This window comes from Podarcis muralis, chromosome 10 (assembly GCF_964188315.1).
Source record: "Podarcis muralis chromosome 10, rPodMur119.hap1.1, whole genome shotgun sequence".
NCBI classification, from domain to species: Eukaryota; Metazoa; Chordata; class Lepidosauria; order Squamata; family Lacertidae; genus Podarcis; species Podarcis muralis.
This window is the reverse complement of record NC_135664.1, coordinates 52,818,549-52,837,478: the sequence shown is the minus strand read 5'-3', so window position 1 is coordinate 52,837,478 and position 18,930 is coordinate 52,818,549. Positions and strand designations below refer to the sequence as shown.

The following is an 18,930-nucleotide window of genomic DNA, read 5'->3' as shown; positions in this document are numbered from 1 at the left end:
GGGGATTCGAACTGCCGACCTTCTGATCAGCAAGTCCTAGGCTCTGTGGTTTAACCCACAGCGCCACTCAGTATGGTATTGTTTAGTTAAAAGCACTGCTACTCATGTTTGTTTCTTCTTCTGCTAAACGGCAATACCTGTTGCTTTTTTGCACAGATGTACATGCCAAAAGGGTTATGAAGGTGATGGATATATTTGCCACGGAAACATCATGGACCAGATTAGAGACATGAACACCAAACCTGGAGGGCAGTGGCAAGGAAAACTAATATCTGCTATAGAACTCTTTGGTATGTAGATACATTCAACCAAGAAGGCTGGATTTCAAAACTTAGCTAGTAGGGGTGTGTTGCAACTGTCCGAAGACTCACAAATGAGAAATATTTGAAACCCAGATGGGCTCAAGTGATCTTGAAGAGTTCTTCCTAGCTATTCCCTCCTGGTCTTTTGAAAGAACACCAGTTCTAAATCAAGATAGGTATTCATGTGATACAAGGATATGCTCTTATATTTGTCTCCAGATCCATAAAATTGGGGTGGATCCTTCAACGCCCATCTACTCTGTGGGCCTATCCATCAGCCCCTCAACCTATGCAATCCAGAGATACAGCCATACTATTTATTTAAGCATACCCAGTGCACATTTAAAACATATTACTTCTCCCAAAGAGTCCTGAGAACTTTAGTTTCCCTCTCCGAACCAGGAAATACCAGGGAATGCAAAACATACATTCTACCACTGAGTTTCAGAACAGAAAGTACCTGAATGGGATGCTTAGAGTTTGCATCATGCCATTGCTGGGAAGTACATGCATTATCTTAGCATAAAGGACTGTTAACTTCACACACACACATACACACACACACACACACACACACACACACACACACACACACACACGGAATGGGAGGAAGAAGATTGTAAACTTGTGGAGGAAACAGGATGGATAAGGACAGTGGAGGAAACTGCTGATGGGAGATAGCAAGAAATCCATCCCCTATAATTAACTGTTGTGTTCACAGTTTCCAAAGCTGTAGTATCAACTCCTCCCAAATTTAGATGGTCAAAAACGAACATTTTAGCTGTTTCAGAATAAACACAAATACCTCTTGGGGGCCCATGAGCAAATTTCGCCTCAGGTGGCAAAACAGGATGAGCCGACCCTGGCTATAGGCCTCTATTTTTTTAATGTTAATAATTGGTTGTACTCTTCTGATACATTTCTTAAAGTTGTCTCCCTTTATTCTATGCATTTTTTAAAAATCCATTACAAATACTTATACAGAATTCATTTTACAGTATTCATTCTTTTGTTCCATTTTTCTGTTTTCCTCGTAAGAAAATGCCTACGAATGGCCGCTGAATACTTTGGGACCGTTTACAGTTCTTGTTCCAACAAGCAAGGGGTTCAAAGGAGTAAACGTAAGCATCGTGCTCAAAAATGGCATATTTTAAAAATGATAAATATTTGTTTAGTTCTACAGCATCTTTCATCAATATGATGCCCTGCAGAAGTTTTGGACAGCAACTCCCATCAGCCTCAGCCACTGTTGTCATGTCAGCTGGACTTGATGGAAGTTGTAATCCAAAATGCCTGGAGGGCACCAGGTTGGTGAAGAAATGATATGACATAATATTTTAAGTTCTGAGCATATCCACAATAAAATACAATTTGTTCTTGGCCCTATTGGGTAGCAATTATATGCAGCCTTAAACTGATTCAGTGTGTTACTTAATAGTTGTAGTCAAGCCAAAGGGTCGTGCTCAACTAAGTTATATTTCGAATAGGCCTGCTGAAATTAATGTACCTAAATTAAAGGTAAAGGTAAAGGTACCCCTGCCCGTACGGGCCAGTCTTGACAGACTCTAGGGTTGTGCGCCCATCTCACTCTAGAGGCCGGGGGCCAGCGCTGTCCGGAGACACTTCCGGGTCACGTGGCCAGCGTGACAAAGCTGCATCTGGCGAGCCAGAGCCGCACACGGAAACGCCGTTTACCTTCTCGCTAGTAAGCGGTCCCTATTTATCTACTTGCACCCGAAGGTGCTTTCGAACTGCTAGGTTGGCAGGCGCTGGGACTGAACAACGGGAGCGCACCCCGCCACGGGGATTCGAACCGCCGACCTTTCGATCGGCAAGCCCTAGGCGCTGGAGGCTTTTACCCACAGCGCCACCCGCGTCCCGTACCTAAATTAGTCATGTCCATTAATTTTCAGAGGTCTTCTCTGAGTATGATTAATATTATGGCTGCAATCCAAAATCTGTTGCTCAGCTTGTATATCATTTTGGGTGAAGCACATTTTGTGGTTGGGCAGCACAATTTTCTAGCTAGCTTGAGCTGTAGCTCTTGTTATTGTGGTCTGTATTGTACTCACCTATTGGTTAGTGCCAATGACATCCCTGCTAACCTGTCAGCTTTGTTCATTCAACATTTTGCAAATGTTTAGATTTTATTTTTTTTACTACTGTAGAACAGAATGCTTTTTTGTTTTGTACAAGAACCTGGGAATAGAAGAATGCTTCCTTGCACCTCTGTCGTTAGGAAAAAGATGTTACCTTTTAATTTTTTTCTGTTTTCACTGCTTTGGGCCCAGACTAAGACTGCAAGCCTAAAGGTAAAGGGACCCCTGACCATTAGGTCCAGTCGTGTCCGACTCTGGGGTTGCGGCGTTCATCTCGCTTTATTGGCCGAGGGAGCCGGCGTACAGCTTCCGGGTCATGTGGCCAGCATGACTAAGCCGCTTCTGGCGAACCAGAGCAGCACACGGAAACGCTGTTTACCTTCCCACCAGAGCAGTACCTATTTATCTACTTGCACTGCGTGCTTTTGAACTGCTAGGTTGGCAGGAGCTGGGTGTCACGGTCTGGTCTAAGGGCGATCAAAGTCCCAGCTGAGGACCTCAGGACTGGGGGCAAGATGGCGGGGTGGGAGCAGGAACGAGAGTCCAGAAGCCAGGGGTCTGAAGGTCAGGAATCAGGGAGTCACAAAGTCAAGGGTCCGAGGGTCGAGAAGCAAAGAGTCACGAAGTCAAGGGTCTGAGGGTCAAGAAGCAAGGAGTCGAGAAGCTGAGGTCCAAGAATCAGGAAGCAAAAAGCCAAACACAGCAAGGCAGGAAATGTGTTGCTGTGGCAAAGAGCCAAAGGGAAATGCTGACCTTATATCCCTTCCCGGCTCTTGCCACCAGGTGCTGTGAGTTACCAAGCGGCCTCACCTGATTTCAATCAGCCTATGTGTTGCTAACCCCATAGTTTGGTCTCTCCAGCACTTGGAAATCACATGTTCTCTAGATGCAGTCTTTTACCTCCCTTTCAATTTTTTAGGGTGCCTTTTCCACATTATTGAGAATTATTTGTATTAGAAGCCTATATAATATCATTTCCCTTCATTTTGCTAATCTTCCAGGTTAAAGACATTCTTTCTAATAAAGAGAGTGCCCAGTATTTTGTGAAGCTCCACATACTTGCTGGTCAGCTGGATCTGAATGGGTTGAATAGTACAAGTACAGTTTATACTCTCACTGGCAAACCAGGGGTCATATTAAATGATGAAAAGGTAAGGTATGGTTTTTACTTTATTACTGCTATTTCACTAGCAAGTGTAAAATTGATATTGGGTTTGTTTGGCAGAGTTTTAACTGTTTTGTGTGTGAACTACTTTGGCTTATTGCTGTTGTTTTTTTTAAAGTTGTGCTTTAACCTTTTATTTTAGTTTCACTGTGCTCTTACTGGAAGGTACTTTGTGGACATTGTAGTGGAAAACAGGATATACAATGATACATATAAATTTCATACTCCATTTTTCTACTACTATGGCCCCCAAAATGGTTTGCAGCAAGCCTTAATACAGCAACAGCAAAACCAGTATCAAATAAAAATCCATTTAAAATGGTGAAACAACAGATTTAGAATACAGCAATATTTTATAAGACAGCCAAAGCTAGTTATTCATCTCCCAGAGGTGCTAACTTTTCTGCATCAATACATTCCCTATCAACAAAAGGTTTCTTTTGCTCGTTGTGTAAGTTTATTAAACTTAAAGGTCTGGTTGTTGTTGTTTTTTAAAGGATCAAATGACAATCCAAAGTCATGGCATGTTGAACTGATGCTATAACACAGTATGATGCAAATGCAGAGTAGGTTTCAGGTATAATATAGGAATATAGGAAGCTGCCTTATACCAAGTCAGACCATTTGGTCTAGCTACCTCAGTATTGTCTACTCTGACCAACAGCAGCTCTCCAGTGTTTCAGAAGTTTTACACGCAAAGCAGATGCTGTACTGCTGAGCCACAGTCCTTGCCATAAAGGGGCCTTGGGCAAAGTATCCTCTGGTGGGCTTCCCTGGCTGCAGTGACAGTGGCCCATGCAGTGCTGGGGAGCTGGGTCCCTCTGCCCTTCTAATTTCTCACAGTTTCTAGTCCATTGGCAACTGCCCAAGGATGCCTAGTGCTGACATCAGCCCTGCACAAATGCAGTAGTCCATAGTCATTTGAAGCCCAGTTCCTATGGGTCGTACAACTAGTATATTGACTGTACCTCTTCTTGAACACTGTGTGCTTGTACCTGGTAAGCCAATGTGGTGCTCTCCAGATGTTGGCAGACTACAGCTTCCATCATTGTTGACCACTGGCCATACTGGTTGGGGCTGATGGGGCTTGCAGTCCACCAGCATCTGGACAGCAGCTTGTTGGCTACCCTATTCTAGATTTTATTTCAGATGCCTGCCTGATGTCGAATGAGATTTGAGTGCTGAATATCATACAATTTATATAGCAGCTCATGTTTTTTATTATTACTACTACTATTATTATTACATAAGCAGTGTGTGCCTTGTTAGATAAAATAATCCTATATTTATTTTCTGGGCCTTTCTAGGACAATCTACTTAGAATAAGATTACAGGGAGGGAAGAAGAAAGTGAAAATCTTACAAGCAGATATTGTCGCTTCCAATGGAATTGTACACATTGTTGATAGAGCCCTGGACAATACAGAGCCGAGCTTTGAAAGTGATAAAGAGGTGAGGTCAAATACAGGCAAGTGACTATAACAGTTTAGAACCATGATTTTACCTATGAATTTAAACATTTATTGAGACAGATGCCTACTGTGCAATAAAGCTGGAGAATAGTAGTATTTATATAGTACTTTAAATGCTCTGAAAGATTCTTTCATGCATAAAACTTTGAAACAACCCTATAAAACTAGGGCTCTGGTGAGGTCAGACTAAGGGATACTTGTCCAGCTTGAACTTAATGCTAAACTATGGTTCAGCATTATGTGGTCAGCAGCAGCAGTCCTCAAGACTTATGCACTCCCTTCTCCTGTTCTCTGTTGTTGCCATGAGGAAATTGTAAGCTCCTGTTTCTGTTTTGGATTAACCACAATTTAGTGTTCCACCCAGGCATGCATCTTTTTCATACCTCTCTGGAAAAGCCAGGGATTGAATTGGGAACTTTATGCATGCAGAGTACATCCTCTACCACTCGCTCCTGCTAAGCCCTGTTGTGCAGTGTCATTCATATAAAGCCATGCCAAAGGCAGATCTAGGCGAGCATTACCAGTGCAATTGCACCGGGCACTGAGCTTCTGGGGCACAGGAAATATGACATCCAATGGAAAACGAGAGGCTGCGGGGGGTGGGGTACTGGGTTTTGGTGTTGCACAGGGCACCACTGGAATTTTTGGTGCCAACATCCGCCACTGGCCTTGCAAAGGTCTCTACATTCCTTTTAATACAAATAATAATTTGTATCATATACAATGATAATTGATGCACTCAGTTACCGTTGATATTCAAAGTAGGATGAATCTATTTCTGTCTTCTTAGAGATCTATAATGGCATTGCTTCAAGGCAAAGTGAGATACAGCAGATTTAGATCCATACTAGAGGTAAGACTTAAACAAAAAACCCCACAAATTTAAAGATTTTCTTTTTGCAAAAAAAATGCATATAAACTGCTGTTCCCTTCTGCTCACTCTTTCTAAAATAGAACAGCGTTGTGAGACCAATGTTAGATATACATCCAGGACCTAATACTATTTTCATTCCAACCAACGATGCTTGGAAGAGCTTGAAAGATGGAGAACTGGACTACCTGTTGTCAAGTAAGGTATAAGTCTTTAAATAACACATACGGGCATTCGTTCTTGTGTAGTAACAGTATCCACTAGGACACAACCAATGGTCAGCTTGAATATAGAAAATGTATACATCCCCCACCCAGAATGACACACAGCATTACTGGCTATTTGCACTCCATTGTTCAATCAGCTTCTGGGTCTTTCCTTACCACTAGCATAACTTGTCTGCCACAAGTTGATTTAATCAGGAAAAGGATAGCCAATGCAGTACTCGCCAGATGTTGTTGGACACCAACTCACAGCAGCTCCGGATTGCATAGTAAGGGATGGTGGGAACTGGTGGGAAGTTCAACAACTTATGGGGGGGTACCACAATGGCTGTATAGAAGACCTTATATTTAGTTGTAATGACTACATCTGTAAGGATGTGAATAGGACTCGAGGCCATGAAACATCCATTGAATATCATGCTTTGATTAAAAGCAGACATCCAGGTTGTCTTAATAAAAGCTGACTTCCAGAAGAATCCTAAGCATAGGAGGGAAATTTACTCTCTGGTCAGTTGCTTTGTTTTGCCACAAAATATCAGACAAAAATATACTTTTTTTTTCTTTTTTCATAATTACCCTTTTACTTATGTGAATGGTCTTGGCCTAATATACTTACTGGTTTGGATTTCTATGGCGGATCCCATGCCAGGCTTTGTGGGGTCACCAGGCAAGTGTACCTACCCCAGCACCAAACTGGCAGTGGGCTTTGGGCTCTCAAATTTCAGCGGCACCCTGTGTCACTCCTCGGCCTAGTGGTCTCTGTTTTTGAATATTGTTTTGGCGCCCCCTGCAGCCTTGTGCGACCTTAAGGGTCACACCACCCTAAAGCCGCCTCTGACCAAACTGAGCCAGTGAACAGTGGCTGCTGTTTCTCTTCTCTGGAAGCTGCAGCACCTCCACTGGGGTCAGAGGGGGAGAGCAAATGAGCAAAGAAGCCCAGTGGCTTGAGAATGCCATTGTGCTTTGCATCTTCTCACAGCTCAAATTAGATTTCGCTTCTTTGGTCGGCATGAAAAAGAAAATATTGCATGATGCCATGGGCGTAGCCAAAGGGGGCATGGGGCAGCTGCTCCCTCCCCTTCATCAAGTAAAATGATAGAAATACTTAACTAACTGACCAGTCATGTTGCTTATGCCCCCCTCCAACAAAAGCCCTGGCTATGCCCATGCAGGATGCTTGTTCAGATAAATGTGGCTCATTCTTTATTTGTACAGGGTTCACGAAAGCTTCGCGAGCTAGTTCAGTATCACATTGTTCCTCACACCCAGGTTAGTGCAATTGATGTCTGTGCTGGATTTGATATTACCTTATTATAGTACACTTGTTACTTCTCACGACTGAAATCTACGATGCCTCTCATAACTTACTGAAATCCTTATGTCCCAGTACCCACAAAAGAAGTAAGGGGGGCGGTTTCTATAATGATCTGAAGCAGGGCTGGCCCACTCATGGGGCAAGGTGAGGTGACTGCCTCAGGTGGCAGAATCCACAGGGGTGGCAGATCCCGATGTAGATCTTTATTTCCCACCTTGTTCCTGATTTAGATCTTCACTCTCCCATTCTTCCTCGTTGGGGAGGGCTGGCACCATTTTGTGGTTCACTTCAGGCACCAAAATGTCTTGCACTAGTGAGTGCACCCCTTTAAGTGTCATTATACTTTCATGGACTCCTTTTTGAATACTATTTGCTAATTATTTTCTATTCAATTTTAAATAAAGACTCCTATTGTAATATTTGGCTTTTGGGGGGAAATGAATTATTTATTCTTCCCTATAGCTGGAGGTAGCCAGCCTTATCTCAATAGGGCACATCCAGACTATGGCTCAACAGTTCATCTATTTTAACGTCACCAATAGTGTAAGTACAAGAAAGGCCAATTCTTATTTATTCATTTTGTTTTCCTATTTAATCCTGTCAAATTTTGTTTTCTGAATTCTGAAAGATGTGGACTTTTTAACACACATTTAACAACAGCTAACTCCTGCTTTCCAGAGTAAAGCCTCCAGTTGTCAAATTTCAGGGCTCCAACTGTCAAATCTCTGCTATCTTCCTCACTGACAGCTAACTCCCAGCTGACTAAAACCTCAAGCCGTTCAGAGTCTGCTGCCATTCAAACCAATAACAGAAGTAACCCCTCAAGTCACTTGCTGAATGATCTCTGCCATTGTACTTCTAGCAACAAGACCTGTTCTCTCATCCTTTCACATTGCTTCTTCAGCTCACGAGTTGAACCCATTTGCCTGATTCTGTTGAAAATGGTTGTGTTTAAGAGGATGTGAGATGATATGAAAGTTCTGTCTGTGGTGTCTGATGTCAGATGGTTTATTTGCACATGCAACTCATCACTTAATAACTGTAGCCATGAAGTGGTGGGTGCACATGTACGAGCCAAAACAGATTTTACAGTCATTACATAAAACTGAAACATCAAAGCAAATTTTCCACACACCCTGCTGATAGCACCATTGTAATGTTTAATACCTTGTGGAAATTAGCCATTGTGTTATGAGGACAACCCTTGACTGTTGTTAATGTGGAGCAGCGGCAGCAATACTCACAATACTCTGAGGTACACACTGCTGCTAAATGTACATTACAGTGGTGCCTCGCAAGACGAAATTAATTCGTTCCGCAAGTTTTGTCGTCTTGCGATTAAAATCAATTAATGCGTTCCTATGGAAACCGACTTCAGACCAGGTCCGGGGACAGTCGGTCCCCCGACCTCTTCTGAAGGCTGGGGGGGGAACCAAGGGCTTTTCTTCCCACCCCCAGCATTTTAAAAAACCCCGGGACAGCGGGGGACTTCTCCGCTGTCCGGGGCGATCTTAAAATGCTGGCGGGCGGGAGCGAAGCCTCCGCTGCCGCCCGCCAGCATTTTAAAAAGCCCCGGGACAGCGGGGGACTTCTCCGCTGTCCCGGGGCGATTTAAAAGCCCCCGGGAAGGCAGGCAGGGGGGACAAAGACTTTTGCCCCCCGCCGGCCTTCAGAAGAGGTCCAGGACCTCTTCTGAAGGCGGGCGGGGTGCAAAAGTCTTTACTCCCCCCCGCCTGCCTTCAAAAGCCGTCCGGGACAGCGGAGAAACGAAGGCTGGCGGTGGGAGGAGGTCTCTCCGCCCGCCGCCAGCCCTCGGAGGAGGTCCGAGGACAGTGGGGAAGACGCGCTGTGCTTCCCCGCTGTCCCGGAGATTTCCCTATGGGCTTTCGTCTTGCGAAGGAAGCCCATAGGGAAATTCGTTTTGCGAAGCGCCTCCAAAACGGAAAACCCTTTCGTCTAGCGGGTTTTCCGTCTTGCGAGGCGTTCGTCTTGCGGGGAACCACTGTAACGTATTTGTTACACGGATATTATTTCCACATCTATTTATTCCTCTCAGAGTTGTCTCAAATAGCAGTTCTTATTTCAACAGACTGAATCTGGAATATTTCTGAAAGCGATGTGACACCTTGAGGTCTTACAGTCAGCACTAAAAATGTAAACAATTATATATGGGACTGTTTGAGGTATATGAACGAAAAAGGGGCCTCTCCTTCATAGTGATACTGCAGTTTTGTCCTTGGGGGCTGCTCTTTGAGTCAAAAATATATGGGGCTGGATGTTGGAGATTCTTTGAAGATTTGTGAGAGATACAGAGGTACCTCGGGCTACAAATGCTTCAGGTTACAAATGCTTCAGGTTACAGACTCCGCTAACCCGGAAGTAGTACCTCAGGTTAAGAACTTTACCTCAGGATGAGAACAGAAATGCAGCGGCGTGACGGCAGCGGGAGACCCCATTAGCTAAAGTGGTACCTCAGGTTAAGAACGGACCTCCAGAACGAATTAAGTTCTTAACCAGAGGTACCACTGTATAAGGATTTATGAAAGACTGTGAGTGGAGTGTAAGAATATTGCTCTAGTATAGGGCCTTTTCTTTTGACCTTGCAATGCCATTAAACCAGAGGAGGAGTCTACTTGGCTGCTCGTTATCTGAACATGAAGTTGTGTCCTTGGCTATAGATACATTATTCTTTGGTGTGGCTTTGGCTAAGGTAACTCACTTTGTCTGCACATGAAATGCTCACTCAGAAGCACACTCTCTCTAGACGTACTGCAAGGATAATTAAATATATATGAAAAAATATAGGCAAAAATATGTTACTGATAATACCTGGTATGGGAAATAAATTCCCACACACAAAGATTCTGGACTGGAGCACTGCCAAGTCCTGGCTCAGATTAAACCTTCACACAGATTTACAAATTAAGCCTTCTTTTTATTCTATTTATTCATGTAACTGCTTTGAAATACCAAGAAACTGTTTAGTTGGATTAAAACAACAGCTGTAAGAGGTCCTGATCATGAAGGATGCAAACAAATACAGAAGCAAGGATGCATGATATTGTCAAATAATACAGTGAAAACATTTTGAAGTACTAGCATCTAATTTCAAAATAAATAACTCTTATTTATGCAGGGACAAATCCTGGTGAATGGCAAACCTATAGAAGATGCAGACATTGCTGCAAAAAATGGCCGAATTTACACATTTTCTGGTGTTCTCATACCACCTTCCATAATCCCAATTCTGCCACACAGATGTGATGAAGAGAGAATTGAGATTAAGATGGTAAGACTCTTCATAACAAAACAGTAAAAGGCAGTATCCAATAACTGCTCTAGCAGAGCTAGTCAATGGATGTTGTTGCACTCCATCTCCCATCAGCCCCAGGCAGCATAGCCAATGGAGAGGGATGATGGGAGTTGTAGTCCAGCAAATATATGGAGGGCACCATGTTGGCTACCCCCGATGTATAGAATTCCTTTGCACCTAATTCCCAGTGCATGCCAGCCCAACAGAGGGAGCTAATTGGCCTACATATTCCTTTCTGCAAACACAGGAGCCCTTTGTGATAATTGGAACTCACGTAAAAACCTACCGGTAATTCTGCTTTGTGAGGCAAAACTGTACCTTCATAAACTATAATTGTTCCATTTGTTTCAGGGTACCTGTGGAAAATGCCCAGCACTACACAGGAATAGTTGTCCAGAAAATTCAAAACCTGTTGTAAGTAAACTTATTATCTGTCCAATCACCAAATAAATTTATAAACAACAAAAGATTTCCTTCTACATGCATTTCGGTAAAATGTATTAACAGCATTTGTGTTATTATAAAAAGAATAAAAACAAGCAGCGTATTATGAATGCAATCTGCTCTCCAGCAAAATTAACATCATTGTTTACTTTCCATAGAGCACAATGTTGGTTATGGGTGGTTTGTTTTAATGTGTGGATATTTTTTTTAATACTCTAGGCTTTCACAAGGAATCGATGCATTTACCACGAACAGACCTTTCTCAGATATGGGTGTGCTAAATACTGCAATGTAACAAAAAAGGTGAGAGATGCAAATGACATTTCTGTTCTTTGCTTCCTATAAAACTGCTGATAGCACCAGCAACTACTTACTGCTGTACAACAGTGGTCTACATGACATTTTGCCACAACTAATAGAACATCTTCAATTTTTTTGTATTCGCTTCTTGAAGACTTAGGTAATAAAGCACATAAAAACCCCCAGACATCATGCATACAAAAACATTCTGAGTATATACGGTATCTATTTTCACAAATGCGTCTAGTGAGCACAACAGCAGCACGGATCCAGGAGCCATTATGGAGCCATTAAGGAGACCCAAGAGCAGTAGCAAAAAGCATTAGGGAAGACCATAGCAAAGACTGTATCTCAGTTGTAGGGCATCTGGCTTGCATGCAGAATGACCCAGGTTCAATCCCCAACAGTTCCAGGTAGGGCTGTCCCTAATAATAATAATAATAATAATAATAATAATAATAATAATAATAATAATTTATTTATACCCCGCCCATTTATACTTCCCCAGCCACTCTGGGTAGCTTCCAACAAAATATTAAAATACCGTAATGCATCAAACATTAAAAGCTTCCCTAAACAGGGCTGCCTTCAGATGTCTTAAACCTTGGAGAGTTGCTGCTACTCAGTGTGGGCTGAGGTTGATGGACCATTGGCCTGACACAGCAGCTGGCTGTGTTCCTATGCAGTAGGCAACAGCAAGAGAAGGCTAATGCAGCACAAGAAAGGTATAGCAGATATTACAAACAGTGCTACAACCTTCTTGTACTCTTAATGAATGCCCAGGCCTGTTCAAAGCTTGCCTGGAGCCCAGGGTGGCTGGGAGACACGGAGCATTCTTGGCATGACAGTGTGAATCTGGCAGGCCTCTGGTGGTGGCCCCCAGCTGGCTTAGTCCTCCAACGCCTGGGGCAAGTGTACCCAGCTCACCCCACCCCCAATCTGCATGGGCCTGCTCTTAACAAATTTGTGTGCTGCTCCTTTTTCTTTTGTCATGAGGAAATGTTTGCTTATTTTGCAGGAGCCAAAGTGTTGCAAAGGATTCTTTGGCCCAGATTGCAGTCAGTGCCCTGGTGGCTTTTCCAATCCCTGCTCAGGAAATGGACAGGTAAAAGAAACAAATATTTTCAGTGTCAACCGGTCTCCATTTCCTTTGTTGAAGTCTAGTAAATAGGCATATGAAACCGTTTGGTTTTGTCGAGATGTCAGCTGACTTTGGCGTTTTTCAGCATACCTGCTTGATTCATGACAGGGTCAGTTTTCATGTAGGGCATGAGGTGTTGCATGAAAAAATGCCCACACCAAAAGGAAAACTGAATGCATAGTAGTGATGCTTCACCATCTGCATCTTGCGCCAAAGTAAATTTATATCACTTCATGTATCACAAGCTGAGGACCGTAAATAAGCTCACATTCTTAGCATCATAGAATAGGCTATGTTGTGCACCCTGGACCACTGTTCAAAATGTCTAGCTTTCAAACCTCAGGTTAATGGGGTGAGGGGTTGGATCACACAGTGAGGGCTAATGGAGCACTGCCCCACCAACCTCAGTCTGCCCCTAGTCAGACCCCATCTGTCTGCTTCTTACTAACAAATAGTCATAGGCGTTGAAAGTAAAACAGCAGGGAACATTCAGTTTGTAAATTAAGCGATAATTCTGTTAGTGGTATAGTAAAAAACCAAGTGGGAGATGGGTGGAGGTGTTGCTTACCAACCAGGAAGAATGGCATGATGTTTGCTGAGGTAGCAAGCATTCTGATCGGCTATGTAATCTTGTGAGAGTTTCTCCTCTGTATGTTTGGTTGACTGTCTCCCTGCTATGTGTAAGGCATGAACTGAGAAATACAAAGCATCTCTGTTCCTTTCTTCTCAAATGATACACTGTTTTGTTTAGTTCTTATCAGTAAAGATTGCTTTTCTCTTTGGACTCCATCTGGGTGTTTAAAATGGCTCTGGAAATGACAGAGGGAACTGGTATCTTGTAGGAAGGTGTAAGACACATTTCCCCAACAGAAATACCATTCTGATATATTTACATGTGAATTTCAATGTATAATTTCAAATATGTTTGTTCCACTTTGCAGTGTATGGATGGCATGAAAGGGAATGGAACTTGTGTTTGTGATAGGAAATTTGAAGGATCACATTGCCAGTTCTGTTCAAACCCAAACAAATATGGACCACACTGTGACAAAAGTAAGCACCGCAGTTTCTATCTTCCCTGGATATTTAAAGCCTTAGTCAAATTTCATGGCAAAGAAAGCCTTTGACCTGAAGACAAGCGCTTCTGAGTTCCACAAACTCCTGCCTGATGTGCTCCCTGTGCAGCTGAACTGGGAGGTCCTTAGTTCTATGTGCCCAGGGGAAAGCATCAGTGAGGGGCCTGGCTCAGTTTCTATGGGCCTGGTTCTGTGGGATCTTGTTCAGTGGGCTCTGGCCTGCCAGCCTCTAGTTCACAGATAGGGATGAATGGATCTGTCATTTTCATTTCTCTCAGTTTCTCATTTTTCCAATCTTAGATTCAGTTGTCCATTAAAAAAAAGATTCTCATGGCAATTCATCAGCATTTTAGTGTGATTTTCTTTTGTTAAACAAATTTTTGTATGCAATTTTGCCTAATGTACACATTTTTGCAAACCAATTTCCCTTAATATAATACATTTTTGTCTGTTATATATGCATTTCATGCACGCTTTAGTATGTGCATTTTTGTACACATTACTTGGCTGGAAAACTGCATCACAAAGTTCAACGAAGTGTGAATTTTGAAGGGCACCTGAGTTTCAGTTTGCATGTGGTTTTAGAAAGTGTGGATTTGTAGATTTACCTTTAACTGTTAACAGTCTAATTTTTGCTCCATGATCACCAGCGTCAGAGCCAGGTCCAGGTACCCAGTGCAGTTTCTTAACTGATAACACAGTAGCCTCTGACTTGGTGTCTTGGTCACTCCTGGCATCTGGGGTCATGACAATTAGAATATTCTAACAGTCTCTTCTAATTTTATTTCATTGTTTATTGCTAAAAAAAAAAAAAAAAAGAAAAATGGGAAAATGAAAGACCAGCTGAGATTTTATTTGCAACAACAGCACATATATTACCTTTTTTAAATGGGCCTGATCTCTCTCTCTCTATATATATATATATATTCCTCTCATTGACATTTATTTCCCCCATCCTTCCACAGAATGTATGTGTGTTTATGGTAAGTGTGACAACCAAATAGACAGTGATGGGATCTGCCTTGCTGGTTCATGCAAAAGTGGATATGCTGGAAAATTATGTGACACACAGGTGTTTCCATGCGGGACTTTTCTTCAGTTCTGTCATGCACATGCTGATTGCCAGTTTACCAATGGTGCTATGAGGTAGGCCCATTATACTGATCATTTTTATACCACTCGGGGAACTATAAGGAGTATGTGTCGGCACACATCTCCCCACCTTTCATCCTCTATGTGAGTGAATGTGGTGCATTCTGCATCTTCCTGGTCTCAACTGTCCCTGTTGGTTTGCCAATTCATTTTTATAAATGCTCTGAGTAAAACAAATTTGAATACCACCCACCCCTTCCCAGTTGAACTACTTAAGATTTTTAACTGGAGAATCAATCAAGGGCCGTCACTGGTGACAGAACAAGTGCTTCACACATACAGACAGGCCAGGATTCAAATGGAACCTACAGTCGGCAGCAGTGGCAAAGCATTTGCCTTGCATGCAGAAAGTACCAGGTTCAATCCCTGGCATAGCCAATCTGCAACTTTAGAGATACCTGAAGGAGCATCTCCAACCCCATCGTTCAGCCCGGACACTGAGGTCCCGCTCCGAGGGCCTTCTGGTGGTTCCCTCACTGCGAGAAGTGAGGTTACAGGGAGCCAGGCAGAGGGCCTTCGCGGTAGTGGCACCCTCCCTGTGGAACGCCCTCCCATCAGATGTCAAGGAAATAAACAACTACAGTGGTACCTCGGGTTACATACGCTTCACGTTACATACGCTTCAGGTTACAGACTCCGCTAACCCAGAAATAGTACCTCGGGTTAAGAACTTTGCTTCAGGATGACAACAGAAATCGTTCTCCTGCAGCCCGGCAGCAGCAAGAGGCCCCATGAGCTAAAGTGGTGCTTCAGGTTAAGAACAGTTTCAGGTTAAGAACGGACCTCTGGAATGAATTAAGTACTTAACCTGAGGTACCACTGTATCTGACTTTTAGAAGACATCTGAAGTCAGCCTTGTTTAGGGAAGTTTTTAATGTTTGATGTTTTATCATGTTTTTAATATTCTGTTGGGAGCCGCCCAGAGTGGCTGGGGAAACCCAGCCAGAGGGCCAGATGATGATGATGATGATGATGATGATGATGATGATGATGATGATTATTATTATTATTATTATTATTATTATTACCGTATTTTTCACTCTATAAGATGCACCGGACCATAAGACGCACCTAGTTTTTGGAGGAGGAAAACAAGAAAGAAAATATTCTGAATCTCAGAAGCCAGAACAGCAAGAGGGATTGCTGCCCAGTGAAAGCAGCGATCCCTCTTCCTGTTCTGGCTTCTGGGATAGCTTCGCAGCCTCCATTCGCTCCATAAGACGCACACACATTTCCCCTTACTTTTTAGGAGGGAAAAAGTGAGTCTTCTAGAGCAAAAAATACGGTATATTAGAGAGCCACTGTCTGTCAGTGTAGGCAATACTGAGCTAGATGGACCACTGCTCTGACTCAATATAAGGCAGCTTCCAGTGTTTCTAGGGTTAGGAAAGATCTCTGCCTGTGGTCATACAGATCTGCTGCCCATTGTGATAGAAACATAATTTTGGCTTCGTTTTACAACTGTCATGACTATTAATTTCACATGCTTTGATGCAAATTTTAGCTGCATTTGTAAGCCGGGATATGAAGGAGATGGAATAATTTGCAGCGAAGTAGATCCTTGTGCTAATTTAATTCCACACAGCTGCAATGCTAATGTAAGTACAAAATTCCTTGGCATATCTTAACATATTTAAATTCTGAGTTTAATTATCCAAATTAAGAACATCTCTCATAACTAAATATCTTTCCCAGATAAACTGCTATCCAGTTGGTCCATTGACCAAACAGGTTTCATATTATGTTCTAAAAATAATTGTGCTAAATCGTAAGTGAAATGTTGATGAAGTCTTTGCATTTATCACTACATAAATAATTAGATTTAGGCCACAGACAGAAATTGTGAGTGAAATATTCACCTGTCCACATTGGTCTATATTACTAAAATAAACATGCAGAATCTTCCCCTGAACTCTGTCCTTCCCACATTACAATGCACAGGCTGTAACTCTGGTATGTCCTTTCCCTATACCTGCAGGCAGAATGTGTTAAGACTGGCCCTGGGACCCATGAGTGTGTGTGCCAGCCAGGATGGACAGGAAATGGCAAAGACTGTTCAGAAATCAACAACTGCCTGTTGCCAAATTTTGGAGGCTGTCATAGTAATGCTACTTGCCTATATATAGGTCCTGGTCAGGTGAGTTAAAACTGCCTCTCCCTTAACTTCTGCACTGTGCGAATCTTCTGTAATCTTTCTCTATGTGGTAGCAACAGCAACGGCAGCCAATGAGCTCAATAGTTAATAAACTGGTTCTTGAGTTTTGCGGTAATAATGCAATCCATTGACATGCAGTTATTACCTTGTTCATTAGCGCATATATTCAATGCTGCCCTGCCACTGTGGCCTCCACTTCCACCACCACCCCACCTGGCACTGCTGTTGCCACCGCTGCCTCCACTACTCACTCTGCTGCTGCCACCATGCCCCCTGCTGCATCTGGTGCTGATGGAGAAGCAGTGACACTATTGGCACCAGTTTCAGGCAAGATTGCACCTATCTGGAGGGAGAACTTGCACAGATCTCGCCCCAGATCGGAGCCAATGTTGGTGCCACTTCTCCAGCACTAGTGGAAGTGGTGGGGCAGGTGGGGTACCCACAGGGTGCTGCCTCAGGCGCTTCTGCTACCTAAGGCAGAGGCCTCACCCTGCCTAATGGCTGGGTTGGCCCTGATATTTTTATTATAGTGGAATCTCGGTTTTCAAACGTAATCCATTCTGGAAGTCCGTTTGACTTCCCAAACATTCAAAAACCGAGGGTCAAAGGGCTGCCAGCAAGTTCGATGGGGAAAATTGAGAAACGTGCCTCGGAAGCCGTTTGACTTCTGAGGCGTGTTTGAAAACAGAAACACTTCTGGGTTTTCAGCATTCAGCTTCCAAAACGTTCTGCAGCCAAGATGTTCGAAAACCATGACTCATGTCTATTATTCTTCATTCTGATTCCCCAAGCTTCCGGTTGCCAAATTGTTTACTGAGCCTGTCTTTAACATCAGATTTGTTAAGTTGTTAAAAGCAATCTTAAACCATCAAGTGTTTTTTAAACACGCAATCCAGAAATCAACCAAGCCCATAGATTCATTGACAATAAATAATTTGAAAACACCATAATCAAGGGGACCAGGTGGATCTCTTGGGGAAGGATGTTCCAGAATTGGTGAGTTACTATGCCCTGATTCTCACATACCCACCAACCTGGCATCTGACAGTGGCCAAACAGAGACAAGGAGCTGCCCTGATTGCCTGAGTGCACAGAAGGCTCACGGGGGATGTGGTGGTTGTTTAGGTACCCTGGTTCTAAACTGTCTAGGATTTTAAAGATGATGCCCAGAGTTGACTTCAAGCATCATCTACTGAACAGGCACTATTGCACTTTATGTTAGGTTAGGTTAGGTTATTTATTAAATTTTTATCCCATTCTTCCACCCAAAGGAGCCTAGCATGGCTTCATTTTAAACTTTTATTGACAGAGGTTGCATAGGAGTGAACAGTTCAAGTGAATAATTTTATTTCATATTCCCCCTACAATACAGAATGATTGTGAATGTAAGGAGGGATTTCGAGGAAATGGATATGAATGTGAACTGATAAACTCTTGTTCAGAACAAAATGGAAAGTGCCACCCACTGGTGAGTAATTCACTTTACAAAATATTCCAAGCTCTGCAAAGGTTTTTATAATAAAGATATACTAAAATAAGCATTATATTGTTTTTCAGAGAATCACCAACATTTTACTCTCAATGGGTCTAACTTTGAGGCTCTCTAGTCCTTACAACATAATTAAATTTTGTGTTTTAGCATCAGTATAGTAGATTTGGGGATGCTAATTATTGTCAAACAATTCACTCTCAGCTCCAGCCGATTAGTAATACGGTGCTGTATCCTCAAGAACACACTTACTGTGTCCTGTGGGATCACAGTAATGAGGCTGCCAGTGGCTGTCACTTTACCCCTGGAGAACTTATATTAGTAAATTTTACACCTTAATTGAAATTATGCATGTTTGTGATTGTGGGAGATTGTTTACAGCCAGCATGGGGGCCCTGTATGCCAGACCCTAT

General features: G+C 42.8%; 1 protein-coding gene across 2 annotated transcripts in view; it reads left to right on the top strand.

Annotated features, from left to right (window-relative positions):
* STAB2 (stabilin 2) overlaps positions 1-18,930 on the top strand; it is an 83,784-nt gene that overhangs the window by 13,984 nt on the left and 50,870 nt on the right. For both annotated transcript variants that reach the window (XM_028747754.2, XM_028747753.2), the window contains exons 10-26: positions 157-290; positions 1,341-1,423; positions 3,403-3,552; positions 4,874-5,017; positions 5,828-5,890; positions 5,992-6,111; positions 7,348-7,401; positions 7,910-7,990; positions 10,584-10,736; positions 11,112-11,174; positions 11,424-11,507; positions 12,523-12,609; positions 13,587-13,698; positions 14,687-14,867; positions 16,378-16,471; positions 16,852-17,010; positions 18,401-18,496. In XM_028747754.2, the coding sequence (XP_028603587.2) occupies positions 157-290; positions 1,341-1,423; positions 3,403-3,552; positions 4,874-5,017; positions 5,828-5,890; positions 5,992-6,111; positions 7,348-7,401; positions 7,910-7,990; positions 10,584-10,736; positions 11,112-11,174; positions 11,424-11,507; positions 12,523-12,609; positions 13,587-13,698; positions 14,687-14,867; positions 16,378-16,471; positions 16,852-17,010; positions 18,401-18,496 (1,858 nt within the window). The remainder of the gene's footprint in view (positions 1-156; positions 291-1,340; positions 1,424-3,402; positions 3,553-4,873; positions 5,018-5,827; positions 5,891-5,991; positions 6,112-7,347; positions 7,402-7,909; positions 7,991-10,583; positions 10,737-11,111; positions 11,175-11,423; positions 11,508-12,522; positions 12,610-13,586; positions 13,699-14,686; positions 14,868-16,377; positions 16,472-16,851; positions 17,011-18,400; positions 18,497-18,930) is intronic.